The sequence below is a fragment of the Podospora pseudopauciseta genome, chromosome 3 (assembly GCF_035222475.1).
Source record: "Podospora pseudopauciseta strain CBS 411.78 chromosome 3, whole genome shotgun sequence".
Taxonomy (NCBI): domain Eukaryota; kingdom Fungi; phylum Ascomycota; class Sordariomycetes; order Sordariales; family Podosporaceae; genus Podospora; species Podospora pseudopauciseta.
Genome location: NC_085893.1, coordinates 4,079,302 through 4,096,772, shown reverse-complemented (window position 1 = coordinate 4,096,772; position 17,471 = coordinate 4,079,302). Strand labels below are relative to the sequence as shown.

At 54.4% G+C, this 17,471-nt stretch overlaps 5 protein-coding genes across 5 annotated transcripts; 2 read left to right on the top strand and 3 right to left on the bottom strand.

The window, feature by feature from the left end:
• Positions 1 to 199: 199 nt before the first annotated feature.
• On the bottom strand, positions 200 to 2,750 carry QC763_310570 (uncharacterized protein). Its single transcript, XM_062911513.1, has 2 exons — positions 1,419 to 2,750; positions 200 to 1,353 (listed from the first exon to the last, which is right to left on the bottom strand). The coding sequence occupies exons 1-2, from the start codon at positions 2,386 to 2,388 to the stop codon at positions 425 to 427; spliced, it is 1,899 nt and encodes a 632-aa protein (XP_062767658.1). The 5' UTR covers positions 2,389 to 2,750; the 3' UTR covers positions 200 to 424.
• Positions 2,751 to 2,871: 121 nt separating this feature from the next.
• HXT5_1 (hexose transporter hxt5) lies at positions 2,872 to 5,625 on the bottom strand. The gene is made up of 4 exons (XM_062911514.1): positions 4,943 to 5,625; positions 4,632 to 4,880; positions 3,543 to 4,570; positions 2,872 to 3,492 (listed from the first exon to the last, which is right to left on the bottom strand). Exons 1-4 carry the CDS (start codon positions 4,954 to 4,956, stop codon positions 3,080 to 3,082), a joined length of 1,704 nt encoding a protein of 567 aa, XP_062767657.1. The 5' UTR covers positions 4,957 to 5,625; the 3' UTR covers positions 2,872 to 3,079.
• A 653-nt stretch (positions 5,626 to 6,278) lies between these two features.
• QC763_310590 (uncharacterized protein) lies at positions 6,279 to 6,866 on the top strand (the record flags this gene model as incomplete). The annotated part of the gene is made up of 1 exon (XM_062911515.1): positions 6,279 to 6,866. One exon carries the CDS (start codon positions 6,279 to 6,281, stop codon positions 6,864 to 6,866), a length of 588 nt encoding a protein of 195 aa, XP_062767656.1.
• Positions 6,867 to 8,161: 1,295 nt separating this feature from the next.
• Positions 8,162 to 13,842, bottom strand: BDF1 (transcription initiation at TATA-containing promoter protein). Its single transcript, XM_062911516.1, has 3 exons — positions 13,011 to 13,842; positions 11,896 to 12,574; positions 8,162 to 11,813 (listed from the first exon to the last, which is right to left on the bottom strand). The coding sequence occupies exons 2-3, from the start codon at positions 12,006 to 12,008 to the stop codon at positions 9,014 to 9,016; spliced, it is 2,913 nt and encodes a 970-aa protein (XP_062767655.1). The 5' UTR covers positions 12,009 to 12,574; positions 13,011 to 13,842; the 3' UTR covers positions 8,162 to 9,013.
• A 129-nt stretch (positions 13,843 to 13,971) lies between these two features.
• UTP5 (Small subunit (SSU) processome component) lies at positions 13,972 to 15,132 on the top strand (the record flags this gene model as incomplete). The annotated part of the gene is made up of 1 exon (XM_062911517.1): positions 13,972 to 15,132. One exon carries the CDS (start codon positions 13,972 to 13,974, stop codon positions 15,130 to 15,132), a length of 1,161 nt encoding a protein of 386 aa, XP_062767654.1.
• Between the last annotated feature and the right edge of the window lie 2,339 nt (positions 15,133 to 17,471).

The following is a 17,471-nucleotide window of genomic DNA, read 5'->3' as shown; positions in this document are numbered from 1 at the left end:
CCAATACCACCACGCTGCTTCCCGCTGGTTATTCCCATCAATCATGAACCACCAAAATTGAAAGAATCTGTCAAATGTCAATCTGAGCCCAACGACAAAGTGGAGTCAGCACCCCCTTCCCTCCGGCACATCTCCCCCTGAAGCCGGTGCCGCGGTCAACCAACCAGGGCTCCATTTTTAGCCACCGTTGACTTTGGTGACAGCCTCAAACTCAAAGACGCCGATCAACGGGCAATGCAGCCACCCTCCCGCCCACACATTCCACTCACACGTCATCCAAGCCCGTTGCACAAACCTGAGAGATGCACACGCAGATGGACCCAGATTGCCCCTCACGTCTCTTTCAAAGTGAGCGACTCAATCCCTCATTAACTCTACAACTAAACTATTAATTACCCACTAACACTGCCCTTCCCCTCTTGCTCTAGGCATTGGCAACCCCCGGGGCCGCCAGCTGCAACAGTCTTCCAAACTTGGGTGTGCCCAACCCCGTCACCGGATCCCAACCCACCGTGGCATTCCAGGACGCGCCGCCGTACCCCAGCTCCTTACGCCTTCGGCACCCGACTCCAGCCCCGACAACCACATCGGTGAAAGCATCCGAATTGTTGTACAACCACGGGTTCAAGAACCCCAGCGACGGCAACCCCAGTGTATATCTCGCCGCGTTCAACAGGCCCACAATCCCAGCCACCACCGGCGCCGACGCGCTCGTGCCTGACAGCAGCGAGTTGTATCCCTTGTCAATGACATTGAAGTTGGACCCCTGAGCTGAGATGTCCGGTATGGCCCTGCCGCGGGGGTCAAAGTAGGGCGCATACGTGTCTCCAATCGTTCGCAGGTACGGCTCCACGGCCGTCCTCTGCCACTGCGGTCTTGGGTGATACATGCTAAAGCCGCCAGACGAGAAGCTGATGGCTTTCTCGGGGTTGGTGAGGTACGTGGCCCCCACCGAGGTGACATAGGGGCAGCCGGCCGGGAAGGTTGGCTCAAAGAAGGTCGCATTGTCCGTGCTACGGATGCAATGCGTGCCTGGACCCGAGTCCCCCGACGCAAAGATGACCGAGACACCACGTCCTCCGAGCTGCATGAACATGTTGCAGACCTTGACGGCGTAGTCACGGGGAATCGACTGTTCCTCTTCGCCGTACGAGACCGAGACGACCTTGGGTATCTTGTCGTCGGTCTGGTTGAGGAGGTAGGTGAGCCATTCGAGATAAGGCTCGTTGGTGCCCGGGGGCTTGGGCTGGGTCTTGGTGGGGATCAGGGGACCGCGGCCGCCCGTGCTGTATTGGAGGATGGGAGCAGGGTGGCTGACTGCGTGGATGTACTGGACATCGAGGTTTGCTTCACCTGTGCGGGCAAGATACGTATGTGAGTCGGCAAGCACTTTGAGAAACGGCCATGGTACTGCTCACCACTGTCACGCCAGCTATTTTGATCATCCAAACCGCCGTTAACCAGCTCGACAGTGAAGTTCTGCCCCTGCGCTTCTGGAATATACCTGCTCTGGAACGTCTGGAAGTCGTCATAGCGGGCGTACTGCTCCAAAAACGAAGCAAATGCAATCGTGTTCTCAATCGAATCTGTGGGTTTGTACTTGATGCCGTACAGCCACTTGAGACAATCCGGGGTGATGGTAAGGTTGCAGTTTGCTTGGCCGGCGGCGGCAAGCTTGATCTTATTGGCAGCATTGGCATCAAGATGGTGCATCTCGAAGATGGTGGACCGTTTGGCAACAGGCTGGCCGAACCGAGTGGTGGGCTGCACCAGATCAATGTGTGGTGCCACCTCATCTGGCACCGAGTAGGCAAGTGTCCGCAGCTTGAGCTCGATGTTGTTCTCGACGTTCCGATACCAGGCAAAATCCGTCTTGAGAAGATGGCTGGCGTTTTCGACCGTGGTGCTGAAGGTAACCCAGTCATTGTCGGCAACCGCAGTCTGGATGTTGTGATCCTCGAGCCAACGGGTGACGGCGAGAGTGGCTAACCGGGAGGGAGTTGTGTAGGACCTGAGCTCATCGCGGGTTAGGTGTCTGCCGTATTTGGGATGTCCGGGAGTCGAGATATCGAGGACGGCTTGTTCCAGGGCTTCAGCTCGCTGCTGTTTGAGGGCAATGCGAAGAGATACCGTCTCTTCTGGCAACGCTGGACGCACTGATTCCCACCCCCTCGGGACAGCTGCAAGACTATCCATCACACGGGCCGAAGCCGCCGAGGCCACAGCGGCCACCAACAGAAAAGAGCGTATCATGTTCGAGGCAGCTGATGTATCAAGGGATTGGCTCGTCCCGGACGGTCTGACGAGGGCGTTCTTATACCTATTGTGGCATCTGTGGAGTGGAATTGCGTTGAAGTGGCAGGAGCACGTGTCAACACTGTGCAGCATCGCACATGTGTAGGCATTGGCGGGTGTCACTCGGCTCTTGCTACATGTTGTCGCTTCTTTTTTTGGACGGAAGCCGCCATTTCTCCCCGGAAGAAAAAAAGACTTCGCGTCAAGCGCATTCCGTTCTGGCGGTCGTGGGCTCAAGCCAAGCGCTCGCCGGCATGTCCATCAATAAGTGCCTTCCTGGCGGGATGAACTGGCTCGCCACCAGCGGTGTGTCAGGGCGGCTTCAAAGGTTTACTTGATAGATGTTCGAGATGTTCGAATTTCTTGTTGACAACGCTTTCTTCCAAAGTCTACTCAGAATTCCCCGGAGGCCCTCATCTCCAATAATTGCCCATGACCCCCGCGGAGCCTGGAAACGTCAGAGGCGGCTCCCTTCTCCGGCAGGGCGGCTCTCAGCAGAAATGAATCTTGTCTTGGCATTATTCTTGTGTCATGCCAACAGTCCAAACCGGTGTCACGGAATCATCCCATCCATTCCTCCTCCGGCCGCCCGTTACCCGTCAATCTTCACAACTTACACGGAAAAGTGCTCAAATGGTCAGAATCATCATCATGCTTCATAGTTCATAGCTCATGCCGCCAAAGAATAAACCGAAACAAAAACATGGGGTACTCCAAGCGCTCCCAAACTCCACTCTGCATACGGCCCCAAGAAAACAATCCTTTTACACACCCCTCAAAACCTTCACACCGCCCGGTTGACCCTTTCTTCCCTCGACTCTGTGGCTCCCAGCCCGTTGACGCCGTCGGCCTTCTTTTCTTCATCAACCACCCGGCTAGGCCTGCCGCTTGGTACAGCGGTGGTCCGGTCATCCAAATCATCAACTCCGCTTGCATGCTGAGCCCGGTCGTCGTGGAAGAAGTCTTCGTCTCTATTCATGCGTGTGACATATCCGGGGGGCATCCACTTCTTGGACGTCCAGGGCTTCAGATCGGGTTGGCCGTACATCGTGTCGACGTTCTCCAGACTGAGACTGACCGACTCGTAGAGGAAGAAGTAAACCAGCAGTGCGCCCGCGATGTTGGTGGCGACAAACACAAAACCGTAGGCATACCCAATGCCATCGGTTGCAAGGGGCGTGAGGAAGGAGATCATAACTGAGAACAATGTCAGCATCGTGTCTTTGGTAAGGAGGCCGAGTACTCACAATTTCCAAGCCAGTTGCCAGCAGTGGCCAAGGAGGCCTGCTTGGCACGGGTGCGCAGAGGGAAGGTTTCACCGATGACGACCCAGCAGATCGGCCCCCACGTGACAGCGAAGGAGGCAATAAACATGGCGGCCGACACGATCATGAGGATACCTGAAGTCCGGTTGTTCTCGGGATCCAACACAGTGCCCATCGAGGCAAACACAGCGAGCCACGCCGCCTGCCAAATGGCGCCGATGAGCAGAGGCCACCGACGACCGTACTTTTCGACGACATATAGGCCATAAAAGGTGCAGGCCACATTGACGGCGCCCAAAATGAGCTGTGTTTGGATTGGATCTTCAATGCCGGCCGACTCGAAGATGGTGGCGCCATAATAGAAGAAGTAGTTGACGCCGGTCCACTGCTGAAGGAAATGGAGCGAGATGCCGAGAATCGTACGGTACACCTGCTTGGGCACACCATTGGGCTTTGGCACAAAACACTCGGCCCAGGACCCGACGCCAACAGCACGCTCCTTTTCAAGAATTCCCTTCATCTCCACCATATCGTCCTCGACAAGCTGGTGTTGAGGGTCGTTCTTCATGCCACGAAGACGCGCCAGTGACAGACGAGCTTCATCCCACCTGGATCTGGCAGCAAGCCATCTTGGGGATTCGGGAACCAACAAGATACCTAGACCGAGGGGCAAGGAAAAGGCGATGCCCAGCCCAATGACAATCCTCCACGAAGCGGACTGGTCCTCAATCTCCCTGACGCCATAGTTGACAAGGTTGGCGATGAGGATACCGAACGTGATCATGAGCTGGTACGAGGCGACAACGGCACCACGAATCTCTCGGGGTGAGCACTCGGACTGGAACATGGGAACACCGACAGAGAGGTTGCCGACGCCCAAGCCGGCCACGAAGCGGCCCATCATCATGTGGACCCAGTGGTTCATGGCGGTGATTTGAATGATGTTGCCGATGATGAAAACACCGACACCGAACGTGAGACTCTTTCTACGGCCCCACCAGTCGGCAGTGCTGCATAGAGAATTAGTTGGGCATACTGGTGCTTTTTGATTTTGCAACCGACAGAACTTACTAAGAAGCGCTCAAGGCTCCCAAGAGTGTACCGATACTCATCAACGAGACGAGCAGGGACTGAATGATGGGCTGAAAGTCTCGGCCCTCCGGCGTGTCGACCTGACCGAAGCGATCTTTGAAGTCTCGGAACAGCAGCATTCCCGAGATCTGGCCGGTATCATAGCCAAAAAGAAAGCCGCCAATCGAGGTGATGGCCCCGAGGATCAGGGCCTCAACACCACAGTCGGCGCCATTGACGCGTATGGACCTTGGAGGATTATCAGTATAGGTAGCCTATCGAGAGATGGATTGACGAAACTCGAGACTCACTTCTTTCCGAGCATCTCGGCAGCTCAGCTCGTCGTTCTGGTCGTCAGTTCACCACTTGTTCTTTCACCACAGGAGAAGAAAAACACAGATTTTTTGTGTGGGTGAGAGATCACCGAAAGTGGAACACAGAATTACTTTCTCGAAAATGTCTTTGGAGCCGCTGGCGCGGATCCTCATGAATATATCCATCGCTTGAGACAGGCTGATCCAAAAGGGTTGACGATCGTACTCTTCCCCGATGATGTCACGGGCTTACCGCCGCAAGCAAGTTCACGGGCACTGAGGATGGTGGTATTCATCATCCATCAGCGGCAGCACCATGCACGCACTCTACTACCCATGCGGCAAAGCGGCATTTGGGTGCTTGACCTGGGTGAAAACTGAAAGGGGCCGAATAGAATGGAGAAAAGCCACGGCATCATGCCAAAGATTGGGGGGTGCATGGGGAGAAACAAGGGACTTGAGGATCATCATCCACCAGCCCAAGGGAAGCAATAGGAGGAATGTTTGGTGGTTTGGATGGGACGTCGTCCAATCGGACCCCACCTCTCTACCCTTGACCCTGTCGGTGACGCAATATTGCGGGGCTGCCGTTCTCACAAGAAATCCCTGGGGTGCAGCGCCCACCTAGCGCCTGGGCGTCCGTCAGCTGGGACGAGAGCCTTGAGACTGGACAAAGAGAGGGCAAGTACGGAGTAGATGAGGGCGTCATATCAGGTCATGAGACTGTTTGCTTTTGTTGTGGTGGTTGGCCCTACTGCCACGAGGATTCGTTGAGGTTTGATCAACCAGGACTGATGCTTCGTACATAGCACCCAGCTTGGGAATATATTCAATGGTTGCAGAAAGAGACTCTCAAACCCCGTAACGCTCTTCCCCTGCACAAGATCCTGGGTTTTTTTCGCCAAATCATCTTCGCAGAGAAGAATGTAGCAAAGAGCAGGCACGTGGCAGACTGCCGGGGGGCAACGAGTCTCCAGAATGATCAATGCCCGGGTTAGGGTTGCTACTCACGCTACTGTCACGAAAGCATCCGGACTTTTTGATCTCCAGCTTTGATACTTGCCAACAAGCGTTATTGTCGGTGTGGAATCACCACGGCTGGGTGTCTCGCAATGCGCACTCAATTTTGGTCTTTGGGTTGGCCCTTTTGGTCGTAGTCTTCAAACACTAACATGGGCGCTAATATCGGCGTAGAGTCACCACCGTTGTCACCCTGCATTTCATATGAGCAGTTCTCAACATAAAAAAGCTGACAAGCGCAAGGCTTTTGGAGTTCACACACCAATAGTTGCTTGAGGCTCAACAGCACACCGCCACCAAAAATCCAGACAAGATGGCTGAGCTCACCAACGACAACCCCAATAGACCGCTCTTTTTCTACTTGACGGGTGCTGCCTACGGCGAGTTCTCTCAGTGGTACAGCTGCCACTTTAGCGTTTCCGTCGACGAAATCTACTCTATAACGACCAAACCACCCCCAGGCGACATCGATGGAGCCCAAAAACTAGAGTTCAAGACCGCCGAACAGTTCATGATGTACCTCAAAGCGGTGCAGTTCGAGGATCTTGCCATCGCAAAGAAGATCCTGGTGACATCCGACCCAAAGGCGCAAAAGAGACTGGGCAGACAAATAAAAGGCTTCAACGATGCTGAATGGGATCAGATCAAGCAGGATGTGGTGATGAGAGGGAACCTGGCCAAGTTTGGGCAGAACGAAAGACTTCGAGGAGTGTTATTGGGGACGGGCGTTAGGGAGTTGGTCGAGGCAGCAAGCAACGACCGGATCTGGGGAATTGGCTTCACTGAGAAGCAAGCGGTGGAGGGGCCGGTGGATAGGGAGTGGTGGGGGGAGAACAGACTGGGGAAGGCCTTGATGGAGGCTAGAAGAAGGCTGAGGGGGGAGGACAAGGTGCTGGGCTGAGGAGTAGTAGAGCAGAGAAGAAATGACCATGACCCACCCCGTTGTCTCGGACTTGAACTGTTACAGATCAGCATCATGTGAAGAAACCATCTGTTGCTGGTTACCACGCCGCGGGAGTGCTAAAAGACGGCGTGGGAGCGCAACGCGTTGGTTCCAGGTTGAAAATGCGGAAATGGTGTCTTTGGTGGTTGGAATGCGAGTTTTATCGGGCCAAGAACCGAGCACTGGAGCAGGCTGCCTAAGGTTTCGTCCCATTTCCTGGACTTGCACTAACAAATTCAACCCCTCTTGAGAAACTTTTGCTGCCCACCGTAAGCCCAGCACCAGACACGTCAGGGCATCACCCGACATTCAGCATCACTCCACGAAGCCGACCAGCTCCTATCTTTTCGGCCAACATTGCCAGGGTAATTACCAGAGGGGATCACTACGAATTAATTGCTGAATATATCATGCCATCAATCTCGACCTTCTTCCTTTTTCCCCTCTTTACCATGTGCTCACTACCTACCTGTTCAGGGCATCTCGGGACCCATCTACGCTATCTGCGACGGACAGCAATTTGATGCACCAACCGACGGTGGGCAATTTTGTTTTCCAACAGCATCCAGCATCACAGCTTTGGAGTAATCAAGGTATGGAGAAATCCAGTTCTCTGCTTGCTGAATATTATACTAACCTGCTTGTTTTCCCCAACCAGACCCAGGGCTCCTCTGTCCCATGCCTCGAGTGAGCAGATAATAAGCTGCCTATCCGCCGATGCCGAATTTTAGGGTCTGCTTGCCAGCTCCCGTCGCCCACCCGCCCACAGCGGTGGCTCTCCGCCCCGTCGTTCCCCCACACTTTGCTCCCGCCTTGCCATCAACACTTGTCTGCGAACTTCGTGGCCTGCTCAACATGTTGACGGTGGGCATAACCAAGAAGGCGCAGTCCTCGCAGCGAAGATGCTACGGACATTGCGGGCTTGCGACATTGCAACAAAAGACACCACGAGCAGACCCATTTTGAGCGACTCGCCAACCGCCAAAGCCCGCCACCCCCTGGCTAATGCCACTGGACATTTCCTCCAGCAGCCGTTTTACGAAAGAGTTCCTCTGCGGGGCTGAGAACCCTGGTATTGTTAGGGCAGTCCACTGGAAAGAAAGACAACAAACAAATCACGATACTGGACGGCACATCACGACACGCTATGACAACCAAGACGCTCAACGCAACAAGCGTCGCATACACATGTACGCGACATGGTGAACAAGATTCCTAGGAAGCAAGTCCTTCAATTTTTCTTAATTTGCCTGTACGAGGGCTTGGCTCCGCTATCACTCCTCCACTTTGCTGTCTTGCTAGAAAAAGCAGACGGCCCAGTGAGGCTTTGTTGAGGAAGAGCGCAAAATTGCTCCCGAAAAAAAGCCCATGACTCCCCTTTGCTTTTCTTGCTAAGCCCCAAGCTGCGGCTGCCGGATCGTCGGTAAGATATCAGTGATGGATATGCTGAAAAAACCGATCTCCGTCTAATGACAGCAAAGCTTGCAAAGGTTTACAACCCCACCTCTACTCAGACATTTCCCCGCCTATCTGGGCCTGATGAGTGAGCAAAGTTGCTCTGAAAAGGTTTCAACTGCTCCAAAGGAGCCAGGAGGAAACACGCCGCCATTTGCCATCTCATTCCTCTACTCCCCGCCGTGGTGCGACGGTGAATCATGGCCACAATGTTGGCCGTCTCAAAGCTCTGGGTGGTTTCCGTGAGCAAGAGAACCCATCGCGCATGACCACAACGTGCTGCGACGTTGCCGGCGACCCAAGACCGTGGAAGTTAATAGTATAGTACAGACAAATATTCCTACAGGCCAAAAGGCTAAAGAGACCTTGGCGACAACGGTTGGTTAAGTGGCAAACACAAAGGGGGTAGCGCTGATGAGGGATGGCAGGACAAGGAGCTGGTTGACTGTGTGGCCGAAGGCTAGGTAACCAAGATCACACGCTTCGGCGGGGATCGGGGTGGCCAAGTCAAGTACCAAGATGAAAATAAAAGGCCAGGTCCGTCGACGCATGATGTGGATGCTGGAGAAACCCAAGAAGAAGTAATATGGCGATGGGTATGATGGTAGAGTGGTTGGGCATGTGTCACACTGAACAAGTGACGGCGCCCTTTAGTCCTCTTCGGAATCGACTTCGTCCTCACTGTCGGCATTGACCGCCATGGGAGGCTCGGCTGAGGCCCTGCCTGTTCCCTCAATCGACTCCATTGGCTCCTGACTGCCGGATTGGTTGCGGTTAGCTTGTGCTCTCAATTCGTTGAGCTGCTGAATGCGGCGCTCCTGCTCCGACTTGCTCATGGGCTTGTTCTTCTTGGACTTGGATGCCGCCGACGCAGCGCCCGACTTGGACTTGGCATTGCTGTTGGAGTGGTGATGGTCCGCCGCCTGGCCCCAAGTCTTGTCCACTACCTTCTTCTCCCTCTCGACCTTCAAGTGTGGGTGGGCCTTGATTATTATTTCGTAGAGCCTGACCAGGGCCTCCTCGGAGACTTGCTCAATATCAAGTTCCAATTCGCCCGACTCATTCTCTCCCTGTCCCGTGTCCCTCTTGATTAGCTCAATGGCCCGCTCCAAGGGCACACCGTCCAGCTCGCTCAGATGCTCGGTGATAACAGCCTTCTCAGCCTCACTGATCTTCTTCTTGGGGGGCGGTCTCTTGGGGCCCTTCTTAACAGCTCCCGCGGCATGATGGCCACCCCCGCCCGCTCCTCCTGCGGCAGCGGTCTTCTTGGTGACGCCGCCAAGGTGTTGGTGCGTCTTCTTGGACTTGGCAGGCTTGTTTGGCTTTGCCGGTTTGACGGCGGCAGTCAGCTCCTTGAGGTTGTTCCTCTCTCGGATCAGTTGCTTCTGCAAAGTGCTGATGATGGAGTGAGAAATGTCAACATCCTCTTCGCTTGCCGATCCAGTGTTGATCATCTCGGACAGCTTCTTTTGCTCGTCATCGAGTCGTTTCTGGATGCTGGTGATCTTGGTTTGGGCCTTAGTGATCTCCTCGGATTGCTCTGGCTCCGGTTCCGTGTCCGAGGGCTCGTCGTCGGACTCGTCTTTGATCCGTGGGCTGGCTGTGTTGATCACCTCGGGAGGGGCGTTGCGGGCGAGCCATTCATCCTTTCGGTTCATCTCGGCGCGAAAAAGACTCTGCAGCTTGTAGCCGGCAATGGTGACGGGATGGTCGTCTCCATTGAAGGCCTTGGCGTTCTTAACGATCAGGTCAAAGTCTCGTTCAACGTCCTTGGCCGAAGCGTACTCGCCAGAATGCAGCTTGTTGGCCATGGTGGAAAGGTCCATGGGCTTCTTGACTACCTTGTAATATGTGGGGATTTGCAGAGCGACGACGTCGACAGGTTGAAGGAAGGCGCCGTTGCAATCGTAATATTTGGTCTTCCTCAGCTCGGTGAGAACTTCATCGCAGAACCGAAGCTCGGGGGGTAGCTTCTTCTTGCGTTTGTCGGTAAAGACATCTCTTGGCTGAGGTGGCTTGACGGGGCGCTTGGCACGGCTGTCAACCTTGGTCGAGTCGCGCCGAATGAGCGGCATACCGTTGTTGCCGGGAGGGATGGCAAAAGCAGGGTTCTCGACAGCGGGCTTGGGGGCTGGGGCCGCCGGTTTTGGGGGACGGGGCGTGGCGGTGGAAGACTGGTGGACGGCAGAGCGGGGTTCGGCATGGCGGATATTGTGATGCTTGATGCTGTCCTTCTTGTCAGGGCGGGCAGGTTCAGCGGCAGGGACCTTGGAGAGACGGTCGAGAATAGCAGAACGGCAGCCCTTGGCTTGCACAGTCACTTCGTGAGCCTCGCCGTTGAAGCTGACGGCGTTTTCCACTAACAGATTCAAGTCCCGTTTGAACTCGCCAAGATTCTTGTAGCTCTGCCCGTCCCCACGCAAGCGTCTCTCCATGGCCGAAATATCAATAGGATTGGCAATCCGTGCCGAGTAATCAGGCCAGAGCATGGGCCACAGATGCTGAACCGATTGCCGAAAGTTGCCGCCCACCTTGGTTTTTTTGACACCTGCAAGAACTTGACGAATTTGCCGGTTCTGCCAATCTGTGATGGGATTGTCGTTGAGGGAATCGTCATTGAGATACTTGGGTCTTCCGTTCGCAGCCTGCGCAGGTGTGGCCCGGGGAGCTGACTGGCGGTCGACATCCATGCGATCTTGGGGGTTGACATTGTTCTTGGCCTCGATGGAATGGTCAACCTTGGTGCGCTTGGCAACTGGTTCATCCTCACTGTCGATATCCCGTTCACGCGACACCTTGGCAGACGCAGCCAGGTCAGACATGCTGGTATCGGCCGTCGCGCTTGGAGGAGGAGATGCCTTGGAGGGCGACGCTGGAGCTGGATCCTTCTCGATGCTCGGCTTCACGTCCGGGACAGTTGCGGAAACAGGCGTCTCTTGAGTGCTCTCGGCGGTCACCTGCGCATCTGCCATCACCACATCTTCCTCCTTATCGGTAGCTGGGGGGGTAGGGGCCGTCTTGGTCATGGGAGATACGGAAGTGGACATGGCTTTGGTCGGAGCCTCGTTCTTTGCGTCAGATGTGATCAGGGCGTCAGGCGTGGGCGGCTTGGCTGGCTGGTCTTCTTTCGATGGAGCCGCAGATTGTGTGTCGGGCGCGACTTCGGCTGGAAGCTCGATTTGTGTCTCGGCTTGCTTCATCTCGGCAGCCGGACTTGGTGGTGCATCCGGCATTTCTGTGTCGGGTGGAGTCGCGACGTCCATCTTCACGGGCTCGGCGTCCTTGGGCGCCTCCTCTGCACCTGTGGGAACGTCTGGGATTGGTTTGTCACTGGCATCGGCCGACTCGCTTTTCAGTGCACTGTTTGCTGAGAAAGCTTCTTGGTTGTGGCTTTGTTTGCAGTCGGTCTCATCCTTTTCGGTGTGGTTTGGGGCTTCGGGGGAGGTGTGGCTAGAAGCAAAGCTGTCAGCTTCCAGTCTGACATGCAAACCTTGATGCGACTCCGAAGGAAGGAGCCAATGCCGCAACATACCCATTCACTTCGGCGCCGCCATTGCGCGCGTCCTTCTCGAGCTCCAGCGAGCTGGCGACAGGCTTTTCGCCAACAACCGCGCCTTCTGATTGCTGAGTGGCCATAACTGCCATTCGGGATTTGGGGATTTCTGGATTCAGGAACGACCCGACATGAAATCGGCTAGGTCAAGGAGTCGTTGAATTAGCAACGCATGGCCGAGTCAAAGTGTATCGAAGCGGCACGTCGGGGGATAAGTCGAGAGACAAGTCGTTTGATGAAATAAATGGAATGGTTTATTGTATTGGAGCTGATAGGTTGTCCAAATTGCGATGGTGAGATGTCGACGACGACGTGGATGGTGGAAGACACACGATTGGGCGCGCGGCGGGGAGTGGGCAAGGTGGATGGGGACGTGCACACGCGTTGGATCGCGAACCCCAAAAGATAAAAAGCGAAGGAGAAAATTGGCAACCACTCACAGTCTGGCGAAAAAAGTCGGCCGGGGTAAAGGCTGAGAATTATAGGCTTGGGGTTGCTAGCCTTGCCAGAGAGCGTTGCTCGGAGGTGGAAAAACTCGAGCCGGGGAGGGTGGCCTTTTGATGGTCGGTGGCTGGGGATGCTTTGGCGGGCGCTGGTTGGTCAGTTTGGAGGGGGTTCGGCGTGGTTTTGTACCGCGACCTTTTTTTTTTCGAAATTTCTGGGTGAAAACACATGTCAGTCCCGGTCGGCAGCTCGGGGCTATTTATCACAGCTGCCTAGCTCAGCACGAAGGGAGGGGATCCGCCTCTGACTGGCTTGATTGGTCTTATCGATGCGGCTCGCCTGTTTCTGATTGGCCACATCCGAGCTATAGTGGGCCGTGCGCACACGAGACCGGGGGCACAAAGTGTCTTCTGTGCGAACCCAGCTCTTGAATTTTCTCCTGCCACCAACCCCTCGACGAAGCCACCGCAATACCAACATCAATACTTCAGCAGCAAATGCAAACATTATTATCCCTATTCATCACGTTCTGGTAGAATATCCATACAGTTGTTCCCTAGCAGGGCAAAATGCGATAACAATACGCAGCAGAGCCGAACGAGACACGCCGGATGCGACGGGCAAAGGAGTGGAAAAGGGGGGATACCTACACTTACACCAGACTATAGGCCCAGTAACTGCCAATCCGAACTTTCGGCTCCCTCACCAGGATGGACCAACACCACGGCAATATCTCATTATCTCAACGGCTCTCGATGGATGGAATCTTGATTCCTCGTACCTACCGTCCTGGCGATGGCGAAAAGAAGATGGCAACTGCGACCAGAGGCGACAGGCTGAAACAGCTGCGGTGCTGGGTCGCAAATGGCGCTAAGCGAACAGGGATACGCGATAATGACGCGAATGCAGTGACCCAGCAAAACAGGTCACCAACATAATTTCTGAAGGTGAAATAAATGACCGGACGCGTTCCAGGCATGATCTGATGGTTTGTGTGTTGCTGGTGAGGTTTTGATGCATCCCTTGATGGAATGTCGAAAAGATGAATTCGGGGTTTGGGGTTGGGCATTCTATCGTCCGTGCCGCCACGCTCGGCCAACTCTCTTTCAATTGAGTGACTCCAAACCCTTCGTCGCGTTGATAAGCTTGATCATAGGTACACAGTAGAATGTCCGTTGCTCTCTTTTGTTTGCCCACTAGGCAGCAGCGACGCCCTCATAAAGTAGACTGGCAGAACTCGGTGCCCAACTGATACCGTGCCCTTCAGTTGCACCAGCCACAGCTGCATCTCTGAAATGCGTGTGGCTGAGTGAAGCTCAGCAATCTGCCAAGTACACACGGACCATGTAAGCTGCACCAGAACCCCACATTCAATGCTGGGCATGCCAAGCGGAGATCCGCAAAAAAGTTTTGGTTACAGTTTGGATTTTTTGCCTGCGGCTTCAATCGCAGCAACCACCAAAGCAAATAATCCAACCTTTGAGGCCACTCGTCGAGGCCACTCGTCTGGGCCCCTTCCATTGAACCAAAAGCCCTCCACTGGTATATCAAGCTGTATCGAGCTCCCCATCGGCCGTCTTTCAGTCACCCAAGTACTCCAGATCGCAAGCCATGTCAACCAAGAGAAAAGTCGCGACCATCGCGGCTCCGGTCGTCAGGGCCAGCGCAAAGGCACGCTCCAAGGCCAAAATCGACGAAACCAGAGCCGCCGTGTCCACCGGCTTATCCAAGCAGCCTGACGAACCCATCGAGCTCTCAAGTGACGACGAGGATGTGAAGGATCAGCAGCAGATCGAGCAAGTGGCCGAGGAGACAACACAAGGAGATGTCGACATGGACATGGACATGGGCGGCGATGTGGATGATGCTGAGCCTGCTGCTCCGGCTGCTTTTGGCGATATTGTGCGCGGCAACTCGACGGTCGATGTAGTAGCCTCTCTTGCTGCTGACACTGCTGGCCCTTCTTCGCGCCCCGATTTGCACCAGAGGCAAGCCAGCCTCATCAACGCCGCCTCGCTCGGCACCGTTATCAACCAAGCCCTCCGAACCAACGATGCGCAGCTTCTCGAGTTGTGCCTTCAGACTAGCGACCTCAAAATTGTAGAGAACACAATCAATCGCATGGACTCGGCCCTTGCTCTCGAACTCCTTTCCAGGCTTGCCTCCCGCATGCACCGTCGCCCCGGCCGTGCCATGAACCTGATGAGCTGGATGAAGTTCACCATGATTGCCCACGGTGGCGCCCTTGTCACACAGCCAGATTTGACTGCCCGGTTAGCCGAGCTCAGTCGTGTTTTGGAGGAGCGCGCGAGGGGTCTGCCAGCGCTGTTGGCGCTTCGAGGCAAGTTGGAGATGCTGGACGCTCAGCTGAAGTTTAGGAAATCTGCCAAGCTGGCCGGTGGCAACCGCGATCGTCTCGAAGGAAAGGATGAGCTGGGCGAGTCAGAGGACGAGGATCAAGATGAGGCCCAAGTGGTCTACGTAGAGGGCCAGGAAAGCACCAGGGCGCTCACAAACGGTGGTCCGAGAGCGGGGCCTGCTGATGACGAGGACGACTTCCCCATCAATCACAGTGCTCTGCCGGATTCTGATGAGGACGATGATGAGGAAGAGGACGAGGACGAGGATGAGGAGGATCTGGCGGCCATCGAGTCTCTTGACGAAGATGAGGTTGACCACGATGACGTTGATGAGGAGGAGGAGGATGACAGCGAGGGTGAGGATGCTGGGCCGCCAGCCAAAGTCCAGAGAACACTGAGGGGCAGAAAATAGAGTGGTCAGTTAGAGTGGTAGCATATCCTCCAGGCGTTAGTTTACATGTTAATACAGATACCTAAAATCCATGTAACGAAACGTCTTTGCTTTGTATGCTACTAGATGTGGCCTCTGCGTATTTTATCAGCCTCCGTCTTGATTATCATTATCATTACCGCTTCAATCCTCATCATCACTCAACCATGTAGTTCCCCAGGTTCTTTCCCTTGCATCATTATTCGCTGCCAGACCGCTATCTTCGACTCCCCCCAGGTGTGCCAGTACCCCCATTGCTGCCACGACTGCTGACCTCCCAATAAGATCCCAGCCCTGGTCCAATCCTTCCTTGTTCTAACCCTGGCGCATCCTCCGATGTAGAGTAAACGGACCCTCGAGATGATGCCGACGAGGCAAATGGATACACATACACCCGCTTCCAGTCCCAGTCCAAGCTTTCCACTACGCTCTTGGCCTCTCGCCTGTTGTCCCGTCTGTCTTGCTGGTAGCCGAACCCCAATGACTCCATCTCTAGCCTCTCTCGCACGACGGCAAGAGCACTGGGGCTCAGAGGTATTCCCTGTTGCTCTTGGCCGGTTCTTTTGGAGTTAGAAAAGGGGAAGGAAAGCGGTGTTCGGGCGCGTTTGGGTGTTTGGAGCGTGGCTTGGCTGGTTGGGCTGCTGATGAGGTGTTGATTGCTGGGGCGTGTGGTTAACCCAGAATGGGCATTGATACCGAGTGGCGACTGTTTTTTCCTGTTCCTGAGGCAGAAAAGATACACGGCGAGACTGAGCAGGAGGAAGAAGAGAAGGGCGGAGCCTGTTATGATACCAGCTTCAGCCCCGGTGCTGAGAGTTGGGCTGCTGCTTGATAGCGATTCGGAGGGATTTGCCGCTGCTACCGAAGTAGATAGAGGTGTTTTTTCTACGTTTAAAGATCGTGTATCCTCATATCCTGACTGTGGCGTGGACTGTGTCGATGGTTGTTAGTTGAAAGGCAACACAAACACCGACCCACTTACCCCTGAAGGCTTGGCGATTGCCCCTGAGGTTATCAATGGAGGAGGATCATAACGAACATGTCTGGTATTTGAAGCATCCTGTGAAAGCCCGGGGCATAGGTGAAGAAGCCATAAAATAGCTAGTTGTGATATTCGGCCCATCGTTGTCCCTTTTTGCGACAGCTGACTTTTAGTTCGTGGTGATTCTGGTGTTTAGATGACTCGACAGTAACATTGAGGAGAGCTTTGAAAAGGGTAGCATCACTGATTTTGTCCAGAGGGGAAATCCAAGACCACAACATCTGAAAAGGATGGGGACTCATTCTTCAATAGCCCTCCACCGCCACCTCCACCTCCTGAAATGGGCGCTCAAGGACGCATTTCTCCTGCAATTACCGTGGGACATTTTATTTCTAGACGTGCATTGTCACTGACTGGTTCGAGCTCACGGCTTTTCCAACACGACTTGGCACCCCCACGGCAATTGACTGCCTTTGTGTGGCCCCTGAGAGAAGAAATGTTAAAATAGTGGCGCAATCCGACACACCAATCACCGTGAGGCATCCAAGCTCGAGAAGGCCGCTGGGCCAAGTTGAGACACTGCAGCACAGCCAGCGTCAAAGTCTGCAGCTCGGGAATTACACAGTCTCAAACGCTCGGTGCGACAGTTCTCACGGCTGACTTTCTGGTATCACTCTATCCAACCAATGAACTACCTATCATCACGGCGGCCATCTCTTTAAACCACACATATCCATACCAAACGGGCTAGGTAAATGACACTAGAAAGAACCTGAAAGTCAAAAAAGCAATACATTAGCTCAAGCCCTTTCAAAGACAGCCAACAGGCTCAAAAGATACCTAGTCCAAAGGCCCCATGGGATAACTAAGAGACCATTCTCTGTTTGAGAAGGTCTAAATCCACAGCGCTACACGTTTTACTTCAGACGGCGGGCAAACATAGTAACTGGCACGGCAGGCCATCCAACCACCTTTCGCTAACAGGATGACCAAAGAACGTCAAACTCCACCATTGGACCCTCCACCCATGACTGTTTGTAGGTGGCATCACTCCCTTCTCCCAAGTAACCATCATCTACTGCTAGCTTGGCCCACAAATCTACCTCAATCACAGGCTGAGAATATGCACCCGGACAGCTCGCCACCCCCAACTCCGCATCATCCTTCTCCATAGGCTTTAGATGCACAGAAAGCGCAAATCTGCCATTGTACCCGCTTGCTCTTTGTCCATACACATTCTTGATCACCCTTCCATCAGTCTGCATCTTCCTGACTTGCTCGTCAAGATACGCAACTTCTACCCCAATCTCCTTCAGCACTGTGCCTTTTTCTTGTGTAA